The sequence below is a fragment of the Cryptomeria japonica genome, chromosome 8, assembly GCF_030272615.1.
Source record: "Cryptomeria japonica chromosome 8, Sugi_1.0, whole genome shotgun sequence".
Classification (NCBI taxonomy): domain Eukaryota; kingdom Viridiplantae; phylum Streptophyta; class Pinopsida; order Cupressales; family Cupressaceae; genus Cryptomeria; species Cryptomeria japonica.
In genome coordinates, this window is record NC_081412.1 from 727,312,188 (window position 1) to 727,339,569 (window position 27,382).

The 27,382-nt window shown below is 35.9% G+C and overlaps 1 protein-coding gene across 1 annotated transcript; it reads right to left on the minus strand.

The window, feature by feature from the left end:
• Positions 1 to 18,895: 18,895 nt before the first annotated feature.
• LOC131046817 (ethylene-responsive transcription factor ERF098-like) lies at positions 18,896 to 19,651 on the minus strand. The gene has a single exon (XM_057980604.2). The coding sequence runs from the start codon at positions 19,649 to 19,651 to the stop codon at positions 18,896 to 18,898; it is 756 nt and encodes a 251-aa protein (XP_057836587.2).
• Positions 19,652 to 27,382: the final 7,731 nt, after the last annotated feature.

Consider the following 27,382-nt stretch of genomic DNA (forward strand, 5'->3'; position numbering starts at 1 on the left):
GAGAGCATCGATTTCCCCCAAAATTTACAGATTATGAGATGTTATTCTGTGAAGAAGCCAAGCCCACCTTTTTAATCTCTGATCAAACATAGCCTGCCAATTATAAAGGAGCTTGTACAACTGTCGATTGTGATAAATGACACACTGCAATGTGCGAAGAAATGAATGCATAATTGTGAAACCAAACATGGGATTTGGTGCCACTTCCGCCTAACAGAAAGGCATTACGTAATAAGTGGGTGTATAATTTGAAGGATGAAGCTGGTGGTCAGAAACGGTTTTGAGCAAGACTTGTTGTCAAGGGGTACGCTCAGAAGTAAGACCTCGATTTTAAAGATATTTTTTCGCCAGCAGTCAAAATGACTACCATCCGAGCAGTATTGGGATTGGTTGCAGCCTGGGATCTTGAGGTTGAACAATTGGATGTGAAGACGAAATTTATCCATGGCGACATTAATGAGGAATTTTTTATGCATCAGCCTGAATGATTTATCAAAAAGGGTCAGGAACATCTCTATTTTAGATTGAAACGGAGTTTGTATGGGCTTAAGAAAGCCCCAAGATAGTGGTATTTCAAATTTGATGAGTTTATGATTGATCACTATGAGTCTGATCCTTGTATCTATTTTAAAAAGCTTCCCAATAGTGAATTTGTTATACTTCTCCTTTATATAGATGATATGCTAGTGGGTGACACAAGCATGAAAATTGTTTGTGAGCTTAAATCTCACTTAGCTAATGAGTTTGCCATGAAATATTTAGGGGCAGTGAAGAAAATCCTTAGGATGACCATTTTTCAGGATAGGAAAAAGAGAGAACTCAAACTATCTCAACAAGACTACATTAAAAAGTATTGGACAGATTTTGGTATGGCAGATGCTAAGTCTGTATGTGTCCCCTTAGGCTCACTGCAAATTTGTATGAAATATTGTCCATAAACTCAAATCATACTTCTTGACCCTTCATCAAATGAAGTGAGCCAAAAGAATAATTTACTATAATTATTTAAAATTGATATTTTTAACTGAATTATAATATTGGTCAAAGAAATTGAAGATGTAAAAAGTATCTCAAATTTGAAAGACTTCCAAATGGTTGTGAAACTATATTGATGCATAGAAACAAAGAGTTGTGATGCAGTCAAGGATGGAGGGTCTAGAAATGTATAATCTAGCCTCGCAAATGGAAGTTATTGAAAGAAAATGCAAATTTATTGATCCAAGTAGGAATACAACATGCCCATAGACCCTCTTAAATGCTCTGCATTGATAGGCTTATTACCACAATTATAGGCTCACAAGCCACCAAAGGCTTATTACCATGTCAAATGCAAAACTAGCTCCTAATTGTAACTCCCTATCTTCTAACTTTCTCACTACCTTCTACTGAATTTGGGAGCAATTAAATACTAGCTCCAAGTCTTAGAAATGATATGAATCGCCAAATTTAAGCCCCAAGCTAAATGCCCAATGAAACATGTATGTCAACCTAAAGTTGATGATGGAGCTAGAAGGATTAATCCAGATGGTTGTGGATTTGTCTGGGGGTTTTCCTAACCCAAATATATTGCATGATGAGTTGTGATGAATCCACAAGGTACAAAGTTCCACACGCTACCTCCCAAAGAACTAGGTTCAGGTTGCTTGACAAGATGAACTTCTCGTGAAGATATATTGCAAAAATCAAGTCCCTAGCTATTACTACTTGAGTATGTTGTATCAACATCACCATTTTGTTCTCATTCCAATATGTAGGACAAAATTTTGTTACTATAATATGCAATAAGATTCATAGGGATGCTCCTGCATCAAGCTAAAAAACATATTTCACTAAACTAAATGATGTAGACAAGATCAGGGGGTCTTATCAAACTTCCCAATCTTGCAACCTTAATATTTCATCCAAAACACTATATGAAAACAAAATCTAAAACTTATTTTTATTTCAACCTTCATATATACATTCATTCAAAAAGAGATAAAATTTAGAAATTTTACAATGATTCTAGGTACTTCATGCCTACAAATCTTCAAAGCTTCAAGCCTTCACACCTTCTTGGCTCCACTCCTCTTTTGAAGTTTGATATTTTTCTTCATCTTGCATCTCTCAGGGCCGCCTTTAACACCTCTAACACACCTAAAAAACTCTTCTTTCTCTTCTTCTCTCTTTCCCCTCTTCGCAAACTGTAATTGCCTACAATCTTGCTTAAACAATTCCTTGGAGCAAACTTGCAACTTCTTTCTCCAACCTTTCTGTTATTGATTGCTTCCCTTTAACATCATCAAAGGCTGCATTTCATAAAGATTAGAACTCTTTTGAGACATCACAAAGAGGCACCCAAATATGCTTTTTCATTTCCCTCCGATAGTCTTTTTAAATTCTTATGTATATCCTTGAAATTCTTCATTAAATGCTTCCAAATATGACACCCAAGCTTGTTAAACTATACCCAATAACTTCTTGTTGTAAATGAATTTGTTGCTTAATGTGTGTGGTTTAAGACCAAATAGTCTAAACCCTTATCCTCCAATTCTGTCACAAATCTCTCACTGCTTGCACATGTACTTTCTTCATTTTCTTCTTCTGTAATCTGACATCCTCCATGAAGACTCTTTCCCTTCACTGAATTCATCGACATCATGGAACATAAGGTGAATACAGCAAAGTCGAGGATGACTCTAGAAGCTCTAATGCTGAGGGTAGCCCTGTCCTAAGCCATGGCTGTGTTCTCATTCCTCTTCTTCTTGAATCTCTGATTTCAGCCGCATATTTCCCTGAATATGCAGCAGCCATGGCTCACCTTTATAAGAACCATAACTTAGAGAAGAACGGGAAGGTATATCACTAATACCACTTTCCTTCACTTGCATAGATTCATTGTATTGGGTTTTTGTCTTGGGACCACTTCTCCCTTCCTTCTATGAGTAATTCATCCCGTCCCTCTTAATCTACTTGTGCGGGCCTATGAATTGGGAATGTTCTTTTTGAACTACAAAGGAGTAGAATGTTGTCTATTCATAAGCAGGAGAGTGAAATATATATTATTTCTCATTGTTGACTACAACGATGCAAAGGAGCCTACTGTCAACGTTTGTGGATATTAAATTTGTAAATGCTTGCACGAATGGCCTGTGGGGACCTCATTCACTGATACTCACGAGTGCTTGACCGATCTTTTTAATCCTTTTCACATTCTGTATTTTAGATTCTAGTCCATTTTGACACCTCGCACCCTTTTACTTCAATTTTTTTAATCTTATTACAAGTTGGTGGCCAATCTGCAATTTGCACTCTTCCCTTTTCCTTACATTCAATTGAGCACTGGTTATTAATTATAGTGTGTCGTGAGATGACAGGATTAGGGTTGCACTTTTCTGGTATTGATCGAAGTTGGGTAACTGGCAATTGAGGGACCGCATTCCCTTTGTAAAAGGACTTGAACTAGGATCCAATCTTTCGAATTATATGATTTGCTGATACATTTAGATATGCTTTCAGAAGTAGAATTTAAAATTGCAGTAGTGATTTATTCCTCCTTTTATTTTTTGATCGGTAAATACAGAGCCAATATTTGTATTGATTTAGGTTAAATACAGCGATTTTTTTGCTGAGATTCATGACAATCAAAAAATCTGTTCTCAGAGAATCCAGCATAACATGGTTCCCGCAAAGGGTTGGGAACTTTTATCAGAGCCATCAAAAAATCTAATAGTCTGTAGAAAATAGGACTATAAAAGATAATGGCAGATTTCCAACTGCCTAGAACCAGAGTTTTTAAGCATGAAAGTATGGAACCAAAATAAAATATATACAAATTTAAGACTAAGTATCAGGTAGGGAAAATGAAATATCAACAAAAGAGGGCCTAGCTTGTAGTAGGAAGGTCGGGTTGCAGCGGTTCCATTCTTGCTCTACCATGACCTCTGTGTGCTGGATAACCTCGGCCAGGACCTGCGCTCCTGCGGCCTCTGCTCGAGCCACCTTTGCTCAAGCCACCTCTGCAACTCTGCTTCGGTTTTGCTTCTGCCTTTGCTGCATTCATAGGCAGGATTCCGTTCATCTTTGCAAACTGAAAGAGGTCCACCTCCTTTCCTTGAGCCTCTGGGTCATCGCCCAAGAACCTCCACTTGAGATAGCTCAGACCCACACTGGCAAAGACTCTATGTCTATCCAGATCTTTACCCTTTAGGTCAAGTAGAAATGGATAGTATTTGATGAGCTCTCTGTGTGCATTGAAAAGAATCCGATCGCTTGGCCGAGGTGTGCCAGAATCATGGAGGGCCTTATTTAGAATTTCTTGAAATTCCTGGAGAATTTCCTCAAGAAAGAGCTCCTACATATTGCTTAGGTAGCTTTTGGTCCAACAGAGAAGCCACGAACCTGGAGGAGATGCTAGTGTTGTCTCGTGGGTATTCATCCCTGCTCAAATGGGCACTACCCAGGATCATTTTTACTGCAAGAAGAACTAGAGGGTCTGCATGGATGAGGAGCCGCTTGAGTCTCAAATCCGTGATCCTTCTGAAAGAGACCTGACGAGTGGAGGCAGCAAGTGAAATGGGGGTGTCTGCGCTAAAGCAAGAAGTAGGCCTCGGGTAAACACTCATGATAAAACCAAATGGAGGCTCAGAAGACATGGTGATCGGAGGAAAAAAAGGGCATGCGAGAAGGGAAACCAGAGAGAAAAAACCAGAATATGCAGGGAGAAGAGATGGAAGCAAGAAGAGGATGCTTCAGCAAGAAAATCGAGCGCATGTCTCAACAAGTAATAATGAAGAAAAGAGAGGCAATAAAGGCTCTCACGAAGGTGGCAGAGAATAAATGCCCAGATTGAGCCAAATCTACTCAAATGTAGATAAAAGGATTAACTCACGGATAACTCATGCAAAAGTATTGGGTGATGGCGCAAACCAGCTAGAGCTTCGAGAATCCCATTTAAGTGGAGGCAAAGTTAAATTTAGCGGATTGCTAGCATGGCTAACCCGGCCCCACCATGAGCCCCAGTTTTAAGGGAGCACTAAAATTTGAAGAAAGGAAATAGCCATTAGGATAAACCGCCAAAAGAGAGCAGGTCAAAAAAGTTCAAATTTAAATTCTGTGATCCACCATCCTACTAACAGAGAGTGGCCCCAAAGAACTGTATGGAGAAAACTTATTAGCTTGTCCAATCTGCATTACTAGTAAGTTGAATGCCCTGGGACCACCAATGGGTGAACGAGCCTTGAGCTGCTGATTTTGATAGGGCATCCGCCACTTCATTCGCTTCCCTGTAGATATGTTTAGCCTCAAAATGTTCAAGTCTATTCAAATGTTCTAGGATTTTTTCCAATAATGCTTGGAGTCTCTAGTTGGGGGTTTTCTTTTTCCTTATAGCATTTATTGCTATCTCTGAGTCTCCTTCCACTGAGACATTTATAAGGCCATGGTCGATGTAGTCCTTCAAGCCGAGTAGCAGAGCAATGAACTCTGCTATGTTATTGGTGTCTGGAGGAATTGGCTTTGCCATTTTCCCAATAACTACTCCTGTTTGATCTCTGATAACATAGCCTATTCCGGAAAGGCCAGGATTGCCTCTGGAGGCCCCATCAAAGTTCAATTTAACCCAATCTAGCTTTGGGGGAGACCAGGTTGCATCTTTTCTTGCCTTTTTTTTTTGGCGAGAGGATGAGGGGATAATAATGCCTTGCCACTTTAGACTGATGTTTTCATCCCATGAAGTAAAAACTTTGGATTGATCTAAAGAAAAAGTTGTTCTGTAGTTAACTGAGTCCACTATTTCTGATTCAATTGAGTTCAAAATCGATTCCTGTCTCCTAGCTTTACCTTCAAATAGCCTGCGGTTTCTTTCTTTCCACACTTCCAAAATTTGGCTCAGGGAGCTCTCCTTAATAGGAAGGGGCCAGCTTTGGAATAGAGATTTGATTTCATTCGACAAGGCTTTGATCAGATCCAATTTGGCACAGAGCCATCTCCAGCAGTTGGAAGAAAAAGGACAATTCAAGAGGAGGTGGTCCACTGAGTCTGATTGGTCTTTACACAAAATGCACCTTGATGGACCCTCATAGCCCATTCTTGTAAACTTATCTGCAGTTAGAATTTTTTTCCGGACTGCCAACCATGCAAAGATGCCCGCTTTCAGAATGACTTTGGAACTCCAAAACATCTTCAAAGGGATATCATGGTTACTCTGCTCTGCAGGGCTGACTAGAATTCTGTATCCATCTTTTGAATTATATTGTCCTATTTTGGAGGGCGCCCAGATAAGAGAGTCTTCTCCTCTTCTGGGGCTTATGTTTCTTGCTTCTAAATGTCCTAGAAGCTCAACTAGATCCTCCCTGGAATTGGCAAGCCCTCTATTGATTTCCATCTCCATCTTTGTGGGTTCGACACATCAACCATTTCCAAATAGTCTCTAACTTGGGAGCCCCAATTTCTGTTTGAACTAGTGTTCTACAATAGGGATGTGGATTAGATTTGCTAGAGGTGGATAACCACCCCAAGAGTCCTCCCAGAATAGACTAGATGAGCCCTCATGTATGTCCCAAGAAATTGAATTTGAAACCAGATTTCAACAGGAGATGATGAAGTTTCAAGTTCTAGACCCCTTGGGGAAGTTGCCTGATCTAAGGATGTTAAGGTAATTCTGATTTGGGAGATACTTTGTTGCCAACATTCTCACCCATGAAGCATTAGGGTTTTTTATGAATTTACAGAGTAGTTTAGCCCCTAGGGCTATATTTTGCAGTTTAAAGTCCTTGATGCCTAGACCACCCGTTGATCTGGGCTTGATAATTCTGTCCCAAGCTATTAAAGAAAATTTATGCTTCTCTTCAGTGTTTTCCCATAACAAATTTCTCATCTTCTTGATTATGAAGGCATTGGCACTAGATGTTAGGGATAATAAAGATAAGAGATAAATTGGAAGGGCCAAGATCAATGCTTGGATCATCACTAGTCTCCCTGCCCAAGAAAGCCATTTGCCCTTCCAGGAATTTGCTCTTTGTTCAACTTTGAGTTTTAAGGGATCCCAAAATTTAGAGTTCCTTAGGCCTCGATCTATTGGAATACCCAGGTAAGTGCATGGAAGACATCCTTCTTTGCAGTTTAAAATTTTGAGAATTCTGGTCTATAATGAGATTGGAGTTGTGAAGAAGTAGGCTTTAGTGTATTTTTTTATATATTTAATGGAAATGTCTATTTATCATTAAAAAAAAAAAAAAATTGCAGTAATACTCATTTGTTTGTTTTGTTTTTTTATATAAATAAATTTGATTCAAACCAAGTATTTGGGTAATTAATTTTATTTTATTTTAGTTATGAAAGTATAATTCAAGATTAGTTGTTGTTTTAAGGTTTAATTGGAATGGTGACATTTACATAGTTATATTAATTTTTATTTAGTTTTATGTTTATTTTAATGAAATTTTTTATTTTATTTTTGATAATGTGTTTAGTAAGACTCAAAAATTATAAATTGAGTTGTTATCTTTAGATGTTGCTATCAAGAAACCCACCAAACTTGTCATAAAAAACTAATATACATATCATATTTGATTTCGTATATAGTCATGAAGAATGCAACCATTGAAGGCTATCATGAGCCCATGAATAACAGTGTGACTACGACAAAATCATGGTTGGATGGAGAGAAATGTTACATAAGAGCAAGGAGAAGGCCATGGATAGAATATATGACTGACATCATAGATTCAAGAAGAGGAATTAGGATTTTGCTTGGAACATTTGATAGTGTAGAGGACACAACCATTACTTGTGATAGAGCTGCCCTTAACATTAGAGGCCCCAATGCCATGCTCAATTTTCTTATATTCACTTTCTATTTCATGCTACTAGATACATCAAACGAAGAGAAAGAATCTCTTGATGGAAGGTGTCGTACTACAAAATCTTGAAAAAAAGAAGACAGTGCATGTGCAGGTAGTAAAAGATTTGCGTTAGGATTATAGTATCAAAGTGTAGTTTCAATTGTAAAGTCTAGTGATGTCCTCATTGAGAGAGTAATTCTTAGAATGACATTCTTGCAAGTTAAATTGTAAGGGGTGTGGGCCCCATTACGAAATCCTCACTAATAATTTAAAAAACATAATGCAAGAGTCTTGAAACAACACACTAAAAATATGGATTACAAATCACATTTTCATATATGATTTTGTGCATATCCTTGCTTTCTTGATAATATACCCAATTTTGGTGGGAAGATAGTAGCATAAAGGGGCTTTAGATGGAGGATAATTGTTGTGTTTACTTTAAGGGAATTTGGAAGGATCTCATAGGAGTCTTTGATGATGGTGGTAAATTGAAGGGGAAATGCCATGAGTAGGAGATGATAGGTAGGGTTGATTAGGAAAATTTAGCTGAGATATGCTAACCTCAAAGTTAAAGTGAGGGTTAGTGAATGAGACATTGTTCTTCATAAGTCTTAAATTAGTCCCAATATATAAATGAGTTGAGGATTAGGGTCTTGAGTAGAGATGAAAAAGAGGGAACTTTAGCTTGAATTTTTTTTCTACAGAAGTAAATATTTTTGATACACTATACCAATAATTATAACTTTATCTTGAAAATTCTAATTAGATCATTACCCATAAATTTAGTGATTTATAACTCTACACCTACAAAAATACCATGATATGCAAGATGGACAAAGTGAGTGAAATTTTGTGTTGAAGGGTTTTCCTCTAAATTGCTCATAACTTGTTTCATTGCAAGAGAATGTGCTCCATGAATGTAAACAAATAGTTTAGTTTCTTCTATTGATATAAATGCATATTCTTTTTGATTGGTGAAATACAAGGTAAGGCCTATTCCCATTTTATTATATCATCAATAATTACATACTCACAAGTTTCTAGCTATTACTTTCCAAAGTAAAATAAATAGTACAACATCTAAAGATACATTATATTCTTCAAATATTTGCTACTTAAACCATAAGGGACTAGAAATTCCATCTAAACTATTAACTTAGTAACCACAAAATTTGATCCAGTCAAAAATCAAAACTTTCAATAATATCTCCCATCGGGGTGATCATTTCAATAGAATGTTCTATATTAAGTTAAAAAGAATTTTTTTTAAATGTTTTGTAAGGTGGGCCTAAAGATCTAAGATGTTTTCAGAATGTTTGTAGAATTGTCCAAAGACCTCTATTTAAGGAGGCAGATGTAATGGTTTTAGTATCAAGTGAGTTGGATCTAATAGATTCAAATTATTAATTATTAATGAAAATGTGCCGTAGCACAGTAAAATAATTGATTAAATTTATTTGTTTATATATTGTGTTTATGTTTCTATATGTGTTGTTGATCCAATCCATCCACCTCCTTCACTCTAGTCAAAATTCTGCCTAATTTATCTGCATTCTAGCAGTCTATAGAGCTTCCGTCCCTGTTGCTATCTGATTTTTTTTTTAAATTCCCAATCAATCTGCACTTATTTCTGCTATTAATTTCGAGCCATTCGATTCTTCTCATCATTTTTTGTGCTATCAGACATGGGCCATCTATCTTCTCCCATTGCTTCCGTTATTTCTCATAAGTCACGATTTATTTCTTCAGCAACATCTCCAAACAACAGATCGCAATATTGAGAAAGACTTCAGATTTGTTAAGTTCCGATTTTGAGGGCGTTCTACTTATCCTCTACTATCCATGTTGAATGGTTTTCACCGTGAAGCATATGAAGATCTCGCCAAAATTTTCCTTCCAAAAGCCACCTTAGAATGTTTGTTGCCCGCTTGTTTTAGGCTGGACAGAAATGGTTCTTCTATTCTTCCTGTTATGGTGGACAATTGAGTAGTTGCAATCCTCACAAATTTTCTCACATCCATTACACACCACATGTTTATCACTTAAAACTTCAATATGCTTCATCTCACCATTATTACTGTAGGTTGCCTAGTTTGCCAGTCTATTAGCCTTTGTATTCCCTTCTCTCAGCGTGTGGGAGCTTTTGAACATTCAATAGTTGACAAAGATCGGAGAATTTGTTAAACCATTTTATTCAATTTGCAGTTAGGAATAGACTTAGATTTAATTGCATTAATAATAATCTAGGAATTCCCTTTCAAATGAAGCTTGTTAGTCAATAAAACATTCATAATTTTGATATTGTAGGGATCTCATGAGTACTGAGACAATAAAAAAATAAGGATTGGGCACAACAAAAAGATCAACAACCAGACAAAAATAAACTAAAAACTAGGAAACAACAAAACAGAACCACAGAAACTAAAAGTTGATTCTTAAACGTTAGGGCTCTTCACCACTTGCCACTCCTGATTGAGAATACTCAGCTCCTCCAAAAAAGAGAGCCCCTGTAATGTCTCCACATTGAATAAGAATTTAATAGTAAATAACCATAATAAAATTAAATTCAAAAGAATAAAAATAAAATTAAAATTAAAATGTAAAAGAATATAATTAAAATTTAATTAAGTTAATGAATGGTCAAAATACATGAGATGAAAAGTTGTGTCTCCCTCATGTGTCTCTTTCAAATGTGAGATATAAAAGGGAGAAGAGAACCTCATTTGCAAGGGAGATAATTTGGAAATCAGAAGTGCAGATCTGATAGTGAAAGGTCGTGTCTCTTTCAAAGGGCATAAATAATGAAGAGTTGCACTCTTTCAAAGGGTGCTAAGGGTGAAAGGGTGTGTCTCTTGCCAAAGGGCACAAACGATGAAGAGGTGTGACCCATCCCTCACATTGAGAGATATAAAGGTAAGGAATCAAAAGCATCCAGTAACATGACCAAGAATCAGATGGGTCAATAATAGATATTGGACATATATACGAAAAAATAAGAAGAAGAAAACTATACTGCATGTAAATTGGGATTCCGACTTCGAATTAATCGAAGCTGGTGCTGCCACACACAGAGGATTGTGGAAAGACTGAATTACGTGGAACACCATTAGGCAAAAAGGAAGGAATATTGCAAAGAGTTCTAGAAATAACCATCGGGTAGGACACGTCCAACTTGTCACACATAAGTAAACAACGAATACACTCTAGTCATAGTCAATTAGTGGATTTGGTACTGACTTCCGGTAGATATTAAGGGTTATATTAAAATATTATGTATACGTAGGTGTTACAGAATATGTGAACTATGCATTAGATTTAATAACTGAGGCCCTAGGACATATTAGAATGATTTCTCACTACAATTTGGGAAGAGCACTGGAGTTGGTAGTCAGTGGCAACGAGGGGCTCATGTGATACGAGACCCATGAGTCAAGTAGCCAGCTACCTGCTCCCTACCAGTCTTCTCAATCATGAGAAATTATCTAAGTGTCAGATGTTTTAAAGATTGGGAGGGAAGCAATGGGAGCCTACCCATCTAGCAAGGGGGTTGGAAGCAATTAGCCCTTGGATCTGGTAGTTTAGCAGTCCCTTGCTCTCTTTCGGCCTATGTTTTTTTGTTATTTCTTGCTTATATGTTAGTGCTGATAATTTCTGCTAACCTGAATATGTATATGCATGTGGACAGTGTATGTTTATTTGTGTGATCGCAGGGTATACTTAATCCTGTTAATAGTTGCAGATTTAAGGTATGGGTTGTTTATACTTTGAGCTATTTTGTATTATAAATCATGTTTAGTAATTAAAAGTTCTAGTAATGATTAGGTGATGTTATATTTTCAACTTAAAGTTAGAAATGTTTCATTAAATTAGAATTGATGTATGATACAACCTTATTGATAAGAGTTATCTCTGTTAATTCTAAATGGGGACATTACAGTGGTATCAGAGCATGATCCTGCCATCCTGGAGGGTAAAAGATGAAATCTAGTCAATAAAGAGGAATCAAAGAATATGTGTATTATCTGTATACTTCATGTATGCTTCCCTTCTTTATACATTCAAGTGTATACTCCATGTTTTCAAGTACATGCTCTGTGTTTGACTCTATATTTTAGTTAATCTAGAATATGTGAATAACTAGAAAGAATCAAAGAGGTTATAGATTTATCTAGAGAACATTAAATTTGGGGTCTTAGACGTGTGTCATGCTTCTAATCCTCATTTAACTATATAAGAAGCTAATTTTGCTTGAGAACAAGCAAATTTGGGAAGGGCGGATTGTAATGTCCCCACATTGAATAAGAATTTAATAGTAAATAATCATAATAAAATTGATTTCAAAAGAATAAAAATAAAATTTAAATTAAAATGTAAAAGAATATGATTAAAATTTAATTAATTTAATGAATGGTCAAAAGACATGGGGATGAAAAGTTGTGTCTCCCTCAAATGTGAGATATAAAAGGGAGAAGAGAACCTCATTTGGGAGGGGGATAATTTGGAAATCAGAAGTGCAGATCTGAGTTAAAAATGAAATGCAGATCTGATAGTGAAAGGTTGTGTCCCTTTCAAAGGGCATAAATAATGAAGAGTTGCACTCTTTCAAAGGGTGCTAAGGGTGAAAGGGTGTGTCTCTTGCCAAAGGACACACACGATGAAGAGGTGTGACCTATCCCTCACATTGAGAGATATAAAGGGAAGGAATCAAAAGCATCCAGTAACATGACCAAGAACCAGATGGATCAATAATAGATATTGGACATATATATGAAAAAATAAGAGGAAAACTATACTGCATGTAAATTGGGATTCCAACTTCAAATTAATCGAAGCTGGTGCTACCACGCACAGAGGATTGTGAAAGACTAAATTATGTGGAACACCATTAGGCAGAAAGGGAGGAATATTGCAAAGAGTTATGGAAATAACCATCGGGTAGGACACGTCCAACCTGCCACACATAAGTAAACAACACATACGCTCCAGTCATAGTCAATTGATGGATTTGGTACTGACTTCCGGTAGATATTAAGGGTTATATTAACATATTATATATACATAGGTGTTACAGAATATGTGAACTATGCATTAGATTTAATAATTGAGGCCCCGGGGCATATTAGAATGATTTCTCACTACAATTTGGGAAGAGCACTGGAGTTGGTAGTCAGTGGCAAGGAGGGGCTCATGTGATCAGAGACCCATAAGTCAGGTAGCCAGCTACCTGCTCATTGCTAGTCTTCTCAAGCTTGAGAAATCATCTAAGTGTCAGATGTTTTAAGGCTTGGTAGGGAAGCAATAAGAGCCTACCCATCTAGCAAGGGGGTTGGAAGCAACCAGCGCTTTGATCTGGTAGTTTGGCAGTCCCTTGCTCTCTTCCAGCCTATGCTTTTTATTATTTCTTGTTTACATGTTAGTGTTGATAATTTCTGCTAACCTGAATATGTGTATGCATGTGGACAGTGTATGTTTATTTGTGTGATTGCAGGGTATACTTGATCCTGTTAATAGTTGCAGATTTAAGGTATGGGTTGTTTATACCTTGAGCTATTTTGTATTATAAATCATGTTTAGTAATTAAATGTTCTAGTAATGATTAGGTGATATTATATTTTCAATTTAATGTTAGAAATCTTCCCTTAAATTAGAATTGGTGTATGATACAACCTTATTGAAAAGAGTTATCTCCATTAATCCTAAATGGGGACATTACAGTGGTATCAGAGCATGATCCTGTCATCCTGCAGGGTAAAAGATGAAATCTAGTCAATAAAGAGGAATCTAAGAATATGTGTATTGTGTGTATAATTTATGTATGCTTCCCGTCTTTATACATTCAAGTGTATACTCCGTGTTTTCAAGTGCATGCTCTGTGTTTGACTCTATATTTTAGTTAATCTAGAATATGTGAATAACCATATCGAATCAAAGAGGATATATATTTATTTAGAGAACATTAAATCTGGGGTTTTAGACGTGTGTTATGCTTCTAATGCTCATTTAACTACATAAGAAGCTAATTTTGTTTGAGGACAAGCAAATTTGGGAAGGGTGGATTGTAATGTCCCACATTGAATAAGAATTTAATAGTAAATAACCATAATAAAATTGAATTAAAAAGAATAAAAATAAAATTTAATTAAGTTAATGAATGGACAAAAGACATGAGATAAAAAGTTGTGTCTCCCTCATGCGTCTCCCTCAAATGTGAGATATAAAAGGGAGAAGAGAACCTCATTTGGGAGGGGGATAATTTGGAAATCAGAAGTGCAGATCTGAGTTAAATAAGAAGTGCAAATCTGATAGTGAAAGGCTGTGTCCCTTTCAAAGGGCATAAATAATAAAGAGCTGCATTCTTTCAAAGGTTGCTAAGGTTGAAAGAGTGTGTCTCTTGCCAAAGGGCACACACGATGAAGAGGTATGACCTATCCCTCATATTGAGAGAACATGTAAATTGGGATTCCGACTTCAAATTAATTGAAGCTAGTGCTGCCACGCACAGAGGATTGTGGAAAAACTGAATTAGGTGGAGCACCATTAGGCAGAAAGTTAGGAATATTGCAAAGAGTTATGGAATAACCATCGGGTAGGACACGTCCAACTTGTCAAACATAAGTAAACAACGCATGCACTCAAGTCATAGTCAATTAGTGGATTTGGTACTGACTTCTGGTACATGTTAAGGGTTATATTAAAATATTATGTATACGTAGGTGTTACAGAATATGTGAACTATGCATTCGATTTAATAACTGAGGCCCCATGGCATATTAGAATGATTTCTCACTATAGTTTGGGAAGAGCATTGGAGTTGGTAGTTAGTGTCAATGAGGGGCTCATGTGATCAAAGACCCATGAGTCAAGTAGCCAGCTACCTACTCCCTTCCAGTCTTCTCAAGCCTGAGAAATCATCTAAGTGTAAGATGTTTTAAGGCTTGGGAGGGAAGCAATGGGAGCCTCCCCATCTAGCAAGGGGGTTGGAAGCAACCAGCCCTTGGATCTGGTCTTTTAGTAGTCCCTTGCTCTCTTTCGGCCTATGTTTTTTATTATTTCTTGCTTACATGTTAGTGCTGATAATTTCTGCTAACCTGAATATGTGTATGCATGTGGACAGTGTATGTTTATTTGTGTGATTGTAGGGTAATAGTTGCAGATTTAAGCTATGGGTTGTTTATACCTTGAGGTATTCGGTATTATCAATCATGCTTAGTAATTAAATGTTATAGTAATGATTAGGTGATGTTATATTTTCAACTTAAAGTTGGAAATGTTCCCTTAAATTAGAATTGGTGTACGATACAACCATATTGAAAAGAGTTATCTCTGTTAATCGTAAATGGGGACATTGTAGTGGTATCAGAGCATGATCCTGCCATCCTACAGGTTAAAAGATGAAATCTAGTTAATAAAGAGGAATCTAAGAATATGTGTATTGTGTGTATACTTCATGTATGCTTCTTGTCTTTATACATTCAAGTGTATACTCCGTGTTTTCAATTGCATGCTCCGTGTTTGACTCTATATTTTAGTTAACCTAGAATATGTGAATAACCAGAAGGAATCAAAGAGGATATAAATTTATCTAGAGAGCATTAAATATGGGGTCTTAGATGTATGTCATGCTTCTAATCCCCATTTAACTACATAAGAAGCTAATTTTTCTTGAGGACAAGCAAATTTGGGAAGGATGGATTGTAATGTCCCCACATTGAATAAAAATTTAATAATAAATAACAATAATAAAATTAAATTCAAAAGAATAAAATAAAATTGAAATTAAAATGTAAAAGAATATAATTAAAATTTAATTAAGTTAATGAATGGTCAAAAGACATGGGATGAAAAGTTGTGTCTCCCTCACGTGTCTCCCTCAAATGTGAGATATAAAAGGGAGAAGAGAACCTCATTTGGGAGGGGGATAATTTGGAAATCAGAAGTGCAAATCTGAGTCAAATAAGAAGTGCAGATTTGATAGTGAAAGGTTGTGTCCCTTTGAAAGGGCATAAATAATGAAGAATTGTTCTCTTTCAAAGGGTGCTAAGGGTGAAAGGGCGTGTCTCTTGCTAAAGGGCACACATGATGAAGAGGGGTGACCTATCCCTCACATTGAGAGATATAAAGGGAAGGAATCAAAAACATCTAGTAACATGACCAAGAATCAAATGGATCAATAATAGATATTGGACATATATATGAAAAAATAAGAGGAGGAAAACTATACTGTGTGTAAATTGGGATTCCGACTTCAAATTAATCGAAGCTGGTGCTACCATGCATAGAGGATTGCGGAAAGATTGAATTATGTTGAACACCATTAGGCAAAAAGGAAGGAATATTAGAATGATTTCTCGCTATAGTTTGGGAAGAGCACTGGAGTTGGTAGTCAATGGCAACGAGGGGCTCATGTGATCAGAGACCCATGAGTCAAGTAGCTAGTTACCTACTCCATGCCAATCTTCTCAAGCCTGAGAAATCATCTAAGTGTCAGATGTTTTAAGGCTTGGGAGGGAAGCAATGGGAGCCTATCCAATTAGCAAGGGGGTTGGAAGCAACCAGCCCTTGGATTTGGTAGTTTACCAGTCCCTTGCTCTCTTCTGGCCTATTTTTTTTATTATTTCTTGCTTACATGTTAGTGTTGATAATTTCTGCTAACCTGAATATGTATATGCATGTGGACAGTGTATGTTTATTTGTGTGATCGCGGGATATACTTAATCCTGTTAATAGTTGTAGATTTAAGGTATGGGTTGTTTATACCTTGAGCTATTCTGTATTATAAATCATGTTTAGTAATTAAATGTTCTAGTAATGATTAGTCGATGTTATGTTTTCAACTTAAAGTTCGAAATGTTCCCTTAAATTAGAATTGGTGTATGATACAACCTTATTGAAAAGAGTTATCTCATTTAATCCTAAATGGGGACATTACACCCCCTCAAGGAAGAAATCTCCTTAGAAAGGGTATCATCCGCAGAGACAATGACATATCCTTTCTTGACAATCAACATTTGTTGGAGAACACGATTATGTTGTTATGGACTATTTGTAATTGATACAAAATTGTTAGACATACCATGATTGGACCGTCTTTATAATCTTTATAATCACCATAAATTCATTAAAGTTTAATTACCTTGGAAAGCTAGATCCTTAATTTTACCCCTTCAGGTACTTTAGATGTGTTGAACACACTATTAATAATGTAAAACTAAGAATCATAGACAAAATACAAATACAATAGAAACTAGAATACAAATACAAATACAATAAAAATACAAATGTAAAAAAATAAAAATTTACAAATGTATTGAAATTTAATTAAGAATGAGAAAAGTTTTTGAACTCCACCTTTCAAGGCTGAAGTTATTGTCCACCCCTCATTGATATTCTCTTGTTGGTATTCCAAGTTCTCACAATATGCTAGATAAGATGTTTTGGCAGTCAGTCAATATGACAATGTTCTCAATAACGTTAAATGTTTCCCACATTAGAAATTCTTTCAAACTTGTCTTTTTCTTAAAATGTTTTCATAGATGGCTGTTTCATAAAGATAAAAGGTAGTCAACCAGCAGTAACCAGAGGTGGTAAGATGAAAGAGAAATGTTACGAAGGGAAGAAAATAGATGAAACAGAACTGGGAGGGAGGCCATGCACCATTTTGCAAATTAGTAGATAGGAAGTACTTACTAAATTCATGTTTCAAATATAAATTGTCAATTTTGATAAACAAATATTGATATTTTAGGCATAATTTGATCTGGTTTCCACTATTACACAGGTTTGTTTCAGATCAGTCTTTGATTAACCGTTTTGTACTGCAAATTTTTTAGATTCGTTTTATTATTACAATCTTGTAATTTTTTTTTAATATTTAACTAATTTTTCTCGTAGATTCATTTTATTTTAAAATAAAAATAATAAATTATAGTATTTAATATTTATAGTTTATAATTTTGATTTTTTTTTTAAAAGTTTCTGGTTATATTTGTGTTAATATTTGTATAACATTTTAGATATCTATCATTAGAATGAAATGAGTCAAAATTCGCTATGAATTATTTAGAATTGATGTTTTCAAGTGAATTAGTCATATCAATGGTCAAAAAAGGTGAACTAGTCATATCAATGGTCAAAAAAAACTCACAGTTCAAAGATTTTTGAACGACAATGAGACTAGATTGATGTAGAGAAACAAATGCTTGAATAAGTAATTTCATTAAAGTAAATCAAATTTCTCCATCAGTTATGAATTATTTAGAATTGATGTTTTGAAGTGAACTAGTTATATTAATGGTCAAAGAAATTGAAGACCTTATGAATATGATTGTGTAAATATTTTTTCATTAGTATTTTGGATCATGTTCCATATTCTATCATCAGAATGAAGTGGGTCAAAAAGAAAGATGACAATGCGACTAGATTGATGCAGAGAAACAAATAGTTGAATAACTAGTTTCATTAAACTAAATCAAATTTCTCACAGAAATTGTTTGACAGCTTCTAGATATAATTGTGTAAACATTTTTCCATCATTCTGAATTATATCCCATGACCCAACATTAAAATGAAACGAGTCAAAAGAATAATTTAAACTAGATTGATGCAGAGAAACAAAGAGTTGATTAATTAATTTCAATAACCTAAGTCAAATTTCTTATAAAAATTGTTTAATAGCTTCTGGATATGATTGTGTAAACATTTTTCCATCATTTTGAATAATATTTTATAACCCTCATTAAAATGAAAGAAATTAAAAAAACTAATTTATTAAAAAATATTTAAACTTGATGTTTTCAAATTAAATTGAAAGTTAAAAAACAGCTCAGATTTGAAAGACTTTCAGATGACAGTAAAAATAAATTGATGCATAGAAACAAAGAGTTGAATAATTCATTTCACTAACTAAACCAAATCTCTCAAAGAATGCCCAATGACATTTTAGATCAGAATAATATTGTACATACAGTATATATGTTCTGACAGGTGTTTACAAAATACTTTGGTCTTATGTGTATAGAACTGGAAAGTTCGGTTCAGAATCAATAGTGATTATAAAACAAGCTGTGGGACTAAGAAATCAGCCGCTCCTCTAAAGAAGCAGAGAACCGGGAAGCAGTTATTCTTTCACTAGTGAGAAGAATCTCTTCTAAATAATCTACACCCATATCCTCCAATTCTATCACAAGTCTCTCACTGTCTGCACATGTACTTTCTTCTTTATCTTCTTCTGTAATCTGACATCCTCCATCAAGAGGTTCTTTCTCTTCACTGGATTCATCTGGCATCATGAAACATGAGGTGAATATGGGAAAGTTGAGGATTGCTCTTGGGCCTCTAATGTTGAGGGCAGCCCTGTCATAAGCCATAGCTGCATCCTCTGCACTGTCAAATGTTCCAAGCCACATCCTCCTTCCTCTTCTTCTTGAATCTCTGATTTCAGCTGCATATTTCCCCCATGGCCTTCTCCTTACTCCTCTATAATGTTTTTTCCCATCCACCCTTGATTTCTTCTCACTCACACTACCAATCTCAGCTTTACCATTCATGGGTTCATGACACCCTTCAATGGCTCCATTCTTCATAACTCCATGCAAAGCCAAGTTCTCCCCTGAGCTATTCTCATTGCGCAGACTCACTTCTTGAGCAGAATTCATGGTTTCCGAATATGCAGCAGCCATGAATGATTCTGGTTCATCTTCATAATAACCATAACCTAGAGAAGATGAAGATGGTATATCATTTTTACCACTTTTCTTCACTTGCATAGATTCATTGTACTGTGCTTTTCTCTTCAGAATACTTCTCTCTTCCTTAGAGGAATCCATTCCTTCCCACTTCTTTTTCTTGTGCCCTATGAATTGTGAATGTTCGTTTGAACTAGGAAGGAATAGAATATTGGGTATTTATAAGGATGCGAGTGAAATAAGATATTATTTTTCACTGTTGACTACTGTTATGCACAGGAGACTGGCGTCAACGTTTATACTTGCACGCATGGTCTTTGTGGACCTCACCCAAAAACTAATTCTTGCGAGTGCTTGACTGATTGATAAAGAAGACTGGATCTTTTTAGGTCTTTTAACGCTGGTCCATTTCGGCGCCTCAGACTTTTTAACTTCTTTTGATCTTCTACACGTGGGGGGGCAAACAATTTGCAGTCTTCGATGTTTGCTACGTTCAATGCACCAGTGGCAATTGAGGGAGACCGCATTCTCTTGGTAAAAAGGACTTGAAATATGATCTAAGCTTTTGAATTATATATTTTGATAATACGTCACATTTAGATATGCTTTCAATAATTGCGCATGCAAATTTTTTACGTTGATTTTTATTTAAAACTTATTGTCTCATTACTAATCTTTCAAAAAAAAAATTCTTTTTATATATTTTATTTTCATAAGTTGTATAAAATTAAATTATTGAAAAAATATAACAATCATCTCTTTGTCAAATATGTCTTAAGATTTTAATATATTTTCATGATTTAATTTAATCTAAATCATTTAAAATGATTAATATATATGCATATAAAATTCATACTTAATAATATTATTTTATTTAAGTTAAGGTTTTTGATTAAGGGAAAACGGGTTTTGAAGGGCCCCCGAAACCCTTTACATCATATATTCAAAAGATAGACATTAGAGAACACTAGAAAAGCAAAAGACAACAGTTATAGAAAAGACAGTTGATCGAAAAACAAAAAGCCAGTAACAAAAAGACACAACACAAAGAAACTAAACACTAGACAACAGTAAAAGCGGAGAAGAACAACCAAGCTTAGGTGAAGTTCTTTAGCAACTCGGTAGCTTCCAGCTCCAGTTGCTCCATGGTCTTAGCAGTCTGCTTGATATCTTCAATGTCTTTGCTTTGGTTTTGCTTCTTTCTAGTACTTGCACGTGTTCTTTTTCCAGGACCCACCTCCTTATCTTCAGGGGTACCATCCTTCTCCTCAGTAGTGTCCCCGAGGGCCTTTTCCCCCTAGACATGTTCGAGTTCGCTGATAAGGACCTTGATACTATCAGAGGCGGCTTTTAAAATCTTGTAACTCTACTCCTCAATCTTTTTTAAGAGTCTTCTCAATCCCTTCCAACCTCTTTTCAATAGCCCCAGCTCTATCTTCCAGGGTTTGAAAGCTATTGCATTGGGCATTTATGATTTTCTCTGCATTACTGATAGCTTTAGTTAGCTCACTTAAGCAGTCAGGGAGAGAGCTGAATTTACTGGTGCCAATAGCTTCGAGAGCTTCAAGTTTGCTAGCTTCCTGGACCTATTTGGCTTTTATGCTTTTTATTTCCTTTTGAACCCAAAGGAAGACCTTATTGAAGCATTCCATACCATTTTTGATAAAGAGGTCGAAGTCCAGAGGGGAGCCATCCTGAGCCTCATCTTCCACAGGGTCCAAGTTCACCTCCAGACCAACCTCCTTCCACTCTGCTGTCTTAATCTCCTTCATGGGGGTGTTCTCCCTAGCCAAGCCCTTACTGTGATCCTTGGAGCTAGTAGGAAGAGGTGAACGGTTCTTAGCTCCCAACTCCTCACCTCTCAGCATCTTCCCCTTTTTCTTCTAGCTAGAGATAATTTGAATGTCCTCACTGTCTGTCTCCATGTCATCTTCACTCTCCTCTTCTTCCTCGTACCAATTGTCATCGTCCTCCCCCTTCTGTTTTTGACTGATCAACCCTTTGCCTTGTTCCCCTTGCCCAATTTTCCTCTTACGCTTGCTCGACCTAGTGATATGGGGTCCACCTCGACATCCGCCTCTGTGTCGTAACCATCATCATCTTCATCATCCAAATCACCCAAATCCTCTTCTGACTTGGAAACCTCAAATATATCCTGTTGAACAATGGCATTCTTGATATGGTTGTAAAGAACCACCATAAGACCCTCATGTAGAGCTGGATTGGTCTTGGGATTAGAGATAGCATCCATAATCTCGACATTTAGGGCACAGAACAAGTAGTAGGGGAGGGAAATTTTTTCCTTGTACCGGAAATGATTTAGAATAACAAAGTGGTAGCTATAAACTCTGGTATATCTACCATCTAAAGTTATGAATTTCATGTTAGGAAACAAAATCTTTCATCAAAGCAACTTGATTACCTTAGGGGAGTAGTAAATGTGGCTTTCCTTCACCAATTTCGCTTTCTCCACCTCGTCCTTGAGGAATTTCTTCACAGCAACATCCAACAACTTCTGGTCCCTGTAGAATTTGATACCATCCATCGACACACCAGTAGCCTCAGCAATCATGGTTTCTTTAACCTTAACCTTTCTACTGCCAATGGTTAGGGTGCCCTTATTCCACCCCTTTTTGAAAATCATAGTGATTTCAGGCCTTCTTTCTTGCATTCTTTTCATGTAATCTGACATTTTTGCTGCTTGCAACACAATCCAAACCTAAGGACGATCCCACCATTTATCAATTTTTGTAGCCTTTGTGCACTTATGATTTACCCCCATCTTCTTATTGATATTAGCAGAATGTAAATTCCAGCAAATATCGCTCTTCTCTGCAGACTTTCTTTTAAGCAAGGAAGAAGCCTCTAGAAGCAAATAGATATTTTTAAAGCTTCTGCTCCAAATGGAAAGAAGTGCCCATAAAACGTACGAGATGTTATGGAATTAATAATGTACCTCCCTTTCGATTGATTACGATATCATTTAATGATTCCACGACCACCCTACCATTTCGATAAATGATATCAAATCCTGCCTTGTTTTCCATGATATCTTTCATAATTTAAAATATCACGTGCCACTTGAGGGAGCTCCTCCTCTCCATACCAAATCTTTATCTGCCCACTCCGTACTGCCTCATTGACAGCCCAATCGGCACTCTTGTTGGACTCCCTATATTCATGAGAAATGTGATACTGGTCGAATCCTTCAAGCAACTCCCAGCTCATGTCGATAATATTTTTAATCTTCCATGACGGTTGTTGCTTACCAAGGAGGCAATTGATTATATTTTTAGAACCCCCTTTCAACCATAAATATTTGGCTCCTAGTTGATGCGCTAATTTAATAGCTTGGAGGGCACCCATGGCTTTAGCCAAGTGATTTGTTTGGTTCCCTAAGGGGAAGGCCACCGCCCCCATGCAAAAACTAGCATTATTCTGGATAACTCCACCACAACCAGCTGGCCTTGGGTTCCCTTTAGTAGCCTTGTCGAAGTTAGCCTTAATCCAATCATTGGGAGGAGAAGACCAACAACACATCCTTCTTTTGAGTTGATTGGTGTTATTGTCCATGTACGCTGGGGTATTCCAGCTCCTTTAAACATCATACTCTTTCTTACTATTGCAATAATGAGATCCAATAGCCATCACATTCTCAACAAGATTATGTTTTATCTTAGCTCACACCACTTCGGAGGAGTTAATGGCATTCCTTAAAATTCTTTTATTCCTTTCTTTCCAGATACCCCATAGAATATGTGGAAAGGAAAACTCCCACAAATTCCTTATAGTCAGACTTTTTGTTCTACAAGACCAGCTCCTGAAACAATCTTAAATCTCCTCAGGGAACACCCAATTTAAACCCCAAAGCTGAAAAAGCATCGACCAGATAGGTTGGACAAAAGGACAATGAATAAAGATATGGTTCACAGATTCCTCACCATTGAGGCATAAGTAGCATCAGTTGGGGATGCAAAATCCCCTCTTTTTTAGGTTATTTGTGGTTATTTAAGTTAGGGTTATGTTCATGCAATTTAATAATATAAAAATTTGATGATAAAATAATACTATTCATTTAATAATTAAGATAATATAATAATAAAAATAATAATCAATTTTTTATATTATGTTATATTATCGTATTATTATTATTACATATTTTCAAATTATTAGTACTTAACAAAATTATAATTACTATTATTATATCTCATTGTGAACTATTAATTTTTTTTATAAAATTATTAATATTAGTATTTTTTCAATTCTTGAACAATCATCCAAAACAGTTGTAAAAGTGGTAAATAATTGTTAATTGTTTAAAAAAACTCATCAAATGGATTTCATTCTATGTTAACATACTACTTATAAATTATTTGTTAACCATTCTTTGTTTAACTATAAATGCTCATCGTTGGGTAAAGACCAACACATTTCCTACAAGGTTATTTTTTTGAGCATGCGCAATGGAGTGTTTGAAATAGCCCGCACCTGATTCTCCCTTTGTTTCCCCTGCATGCCCCCTATTGGTGATCGCCCCGCTGGATCGGTCAAGGATGTTGGTCCCTCTTGGGTGTCAATGGTCGTTGGGTGCCCTCACCATGATGGTGAATGTTGTTCTGCTAGGGTTCCTTCTTCACGTAGAGGGGTTGAGAGAGGGTTTATCCTTGTCTCCTGTGCTGCTTCTGTTAATGCAAATAAGGAGTCTGAACAGGAAATTGTGAACAACGTGAAGGTCTTTACGGAGCATAGTGCTATCTGTAGATTCAAGGGTATCTGGCCAAGCTTCCCGGAGCTGCACAAATGGATTTCCCAGCACTGGGACCCCCTAATTTTTGGTATCGTTCACATTTTCCCTATGGCTAAAGGTTTCTTTGTTGCTAAATTTCAGGATGCCAATGACAGAAGAAAAATCCTATGTGAAATTTTTTTCTATGAGAAATATAATATGCCACTATCAGCCAAACCTTGGTACTATGATTTTAACCCCCTTTCACAAACGTTCAACAAAATTTTGATTTGGGTTAGGCTTTCTTACCTTCCTCTACACTTGTGGGCTGATTCTCTCTTTGAGGATATTGGTGATGCTATCGGGAGCTTCATTATGGTGGATAATGACCCTTATGGGCTTTATCATACTATGTTTGCTTGCATTCTGGTTGAGCTAGATGTTTCTAAGGGTCTGACAACAAAAATTGTCATCAACTCCTCTTTTGGCAGCTAGTTCCAGACCTTGGATTATAAGGGTATTCCTTTCCGATGTCGTAGATGTCTCAAAATTGGTCATGCAGCAAGGAATTGTGGGATTGAGAAGAAAAATTCATCGGCTTCATAGTGGTCGGGGACCTCTCACCAACATTATAGGGTTAGAAAATCTCTTATTGATGCTGGGGTTTCTAGTTTGGCTGGATCGGTCTCTTTAGTGACAATGAAAGATTCTTCGATTGCCACTAAGGATGCTTCTATGATTCATGATGCTGTGATACCGAATGTTGTTGTCCCCTCTACTGAAAATGGATTGCTGCCTCTTACCCCACCGGTTTCTTCGCATGTTGATACAAATTTTATCCCTCCTGTTTGTGGTGATCATGTGTTCGCAATAGTGGTACCTCTTTCCTCGCTGACTGCTTCACAGGATACTGGCACAACTTCTGCTGGTTGTGACTTTGTGCCTGCGACGGTTGTTACTCCCTCTTCTGGCACCCTTTTTTCCACTCCGGAAAGAGCAGTGTTGGGCCCTTGGGATTGGTCTGTTGCGGCAGCTAAATTTGAAGATGGTTGGATTACTGTTAAGGGAAAGCATTCAAAGACGTCCAAGCCTTCTTTTGATATGACTCTTCCTTCCCACAAGGCCAAATGAGGGCCTTTGTAGTTGGTTGTTTGAGTTGGTTTTACTGGCCTTGTTGTCTTTTGGGGCAGTCCTTGTCTTTGTTTTTGGTTGTTCTATCTAGCCGGACTTTCAATGCTTTATCTTTCTTTTTTTTGATGTAAAGGGTTTCGGGGCCCCTTCAAAACTTGTTTTCACTTAATCAAAAACTATAAATTCTCATCAAATCCATTTCATACTATGTTAACCTTAATTTTTATAATTATTAATTACAACTATAACTATAATTATACACAAAAAAAAATCTTTATTGCTAGCAATCATAAAAAAATAGGATGCTAATTTAAGTGCCAATTATTTCATATCTTATTATTATTATTATTATTATTTTCAAAAACCTTTCCCAGTATTCTCAACCTAACTTTAACTAAACTTTGACAATATAGCTCTCAAACAATTTTAATTTCAATATTATAAAGGCATGTGACACTTGTTATAAGTTATTCTAATAATACTAGTTTCTATGTTTTTATATTAAATTTGGTTCATATTGTATTTCGGCAAATATTTTTATTTTATTTTATATTAGTATAATTCAAGATTAGTTGTATTAGAATTTTTAAAATTAAAATGGTGACAATAGGTTCATTTTTGCTTCCCGTTTCTATATTTGTATTTTATGTCTACATATCTGATCTAAAACTATCTGTGTATGTTGATTATTGTCAAATTCACATCTTTAACTTTAGGTATTGCATTAAATTCAATTTAAATCATTTTCATATCTCATTTTCAAGTCAATACCAAGGAGTATTGAATTCACCTTATGCTTAGCTCCTTTCCAATCAAATCGGGGGTTGAGCCGATTGAGTTAATTTACCTTCCAAATTTAATTATTGAAGATAGGTTTAATTCTTAGTTTGCATGCATAAGCTTTTGAACCCTATTTCCATCCTTTACATTTTTGGTGAATCTAGCATAGTGCTTGTATTAATTTTGACTTTTAATTTCAGGTATGATTTGTATGCATTTAATTAATTCATATTTGCAATCATTTCTGAAATATATCATTTATGCAGTTAAATTACATAAATTTAGAGGTCTAATTCACAAAAATCCTAAACATTTTTTTTATGAAATTGACTTCTAGGTTACATAATTTCTGATATATATGCCAAGATATGATTGTTATTGCATACTATTTTCAGATTTAGAAGTATTTACTAGTCAAGTCTATTATTTCTATAATGCATTGGTTAATCAATCATTCTATTGGAAATTACATTGTTTAATCACTTATTTTGTTTGCATGAGAGGCATTGTGACTACAAATCTATTTCATTGGGTTTTCCCTCTTTGTGTATGAGATTTATTACCCTTTGTCCCACATCCAACATCTCTATGATAAGATGTTATAGAGTTATGGGTTCCCAAAAGGGTATTGAGACTATGTTGACTAACCTATTCCATGGGAACTTGGGTGAATCAACTATTCCTACACAAGACATACCTAACATTGTGGAGAATCATTCCCCTCATGATTCTCATGACAAAATTGAATCTTGAACTTAAGTAAGTATTGACCAATTGGGGAAGCTTGACCATGAATTGGATAGTCTTTAACAATAGATGCATCAAGAACACTTGAATAGTGAGGTAGTCCCCTTGATTGAGGGTTTGAGGAGAATGATTCAAAGTGATGAACAAGGTGTGAATGTGTTACATATTATTGCTCATATTTTGGGCACTAATAATATTCCAATGAAATATTATGTTAAAGCCCTTCATTTTTCAAATCGTACAAATCATGATCAACATTCTATTTCTACATCTTCACCTAACATACTTGCATACATATCTTTTATCATAGCTACCTCTACACAAAACATTAATGATAGGCATGTTATTCATGGGGGAAATCCTATGTGTTGGTGTAAATAATTTTTCATCATGGATATTATTACACCTTACTTAAGTTTAGTTAGAAAATGCATTTCATAGTAGTTTAGGTATGAGACACAGGTGTTTGTGCCACTTTGGGATAGTGT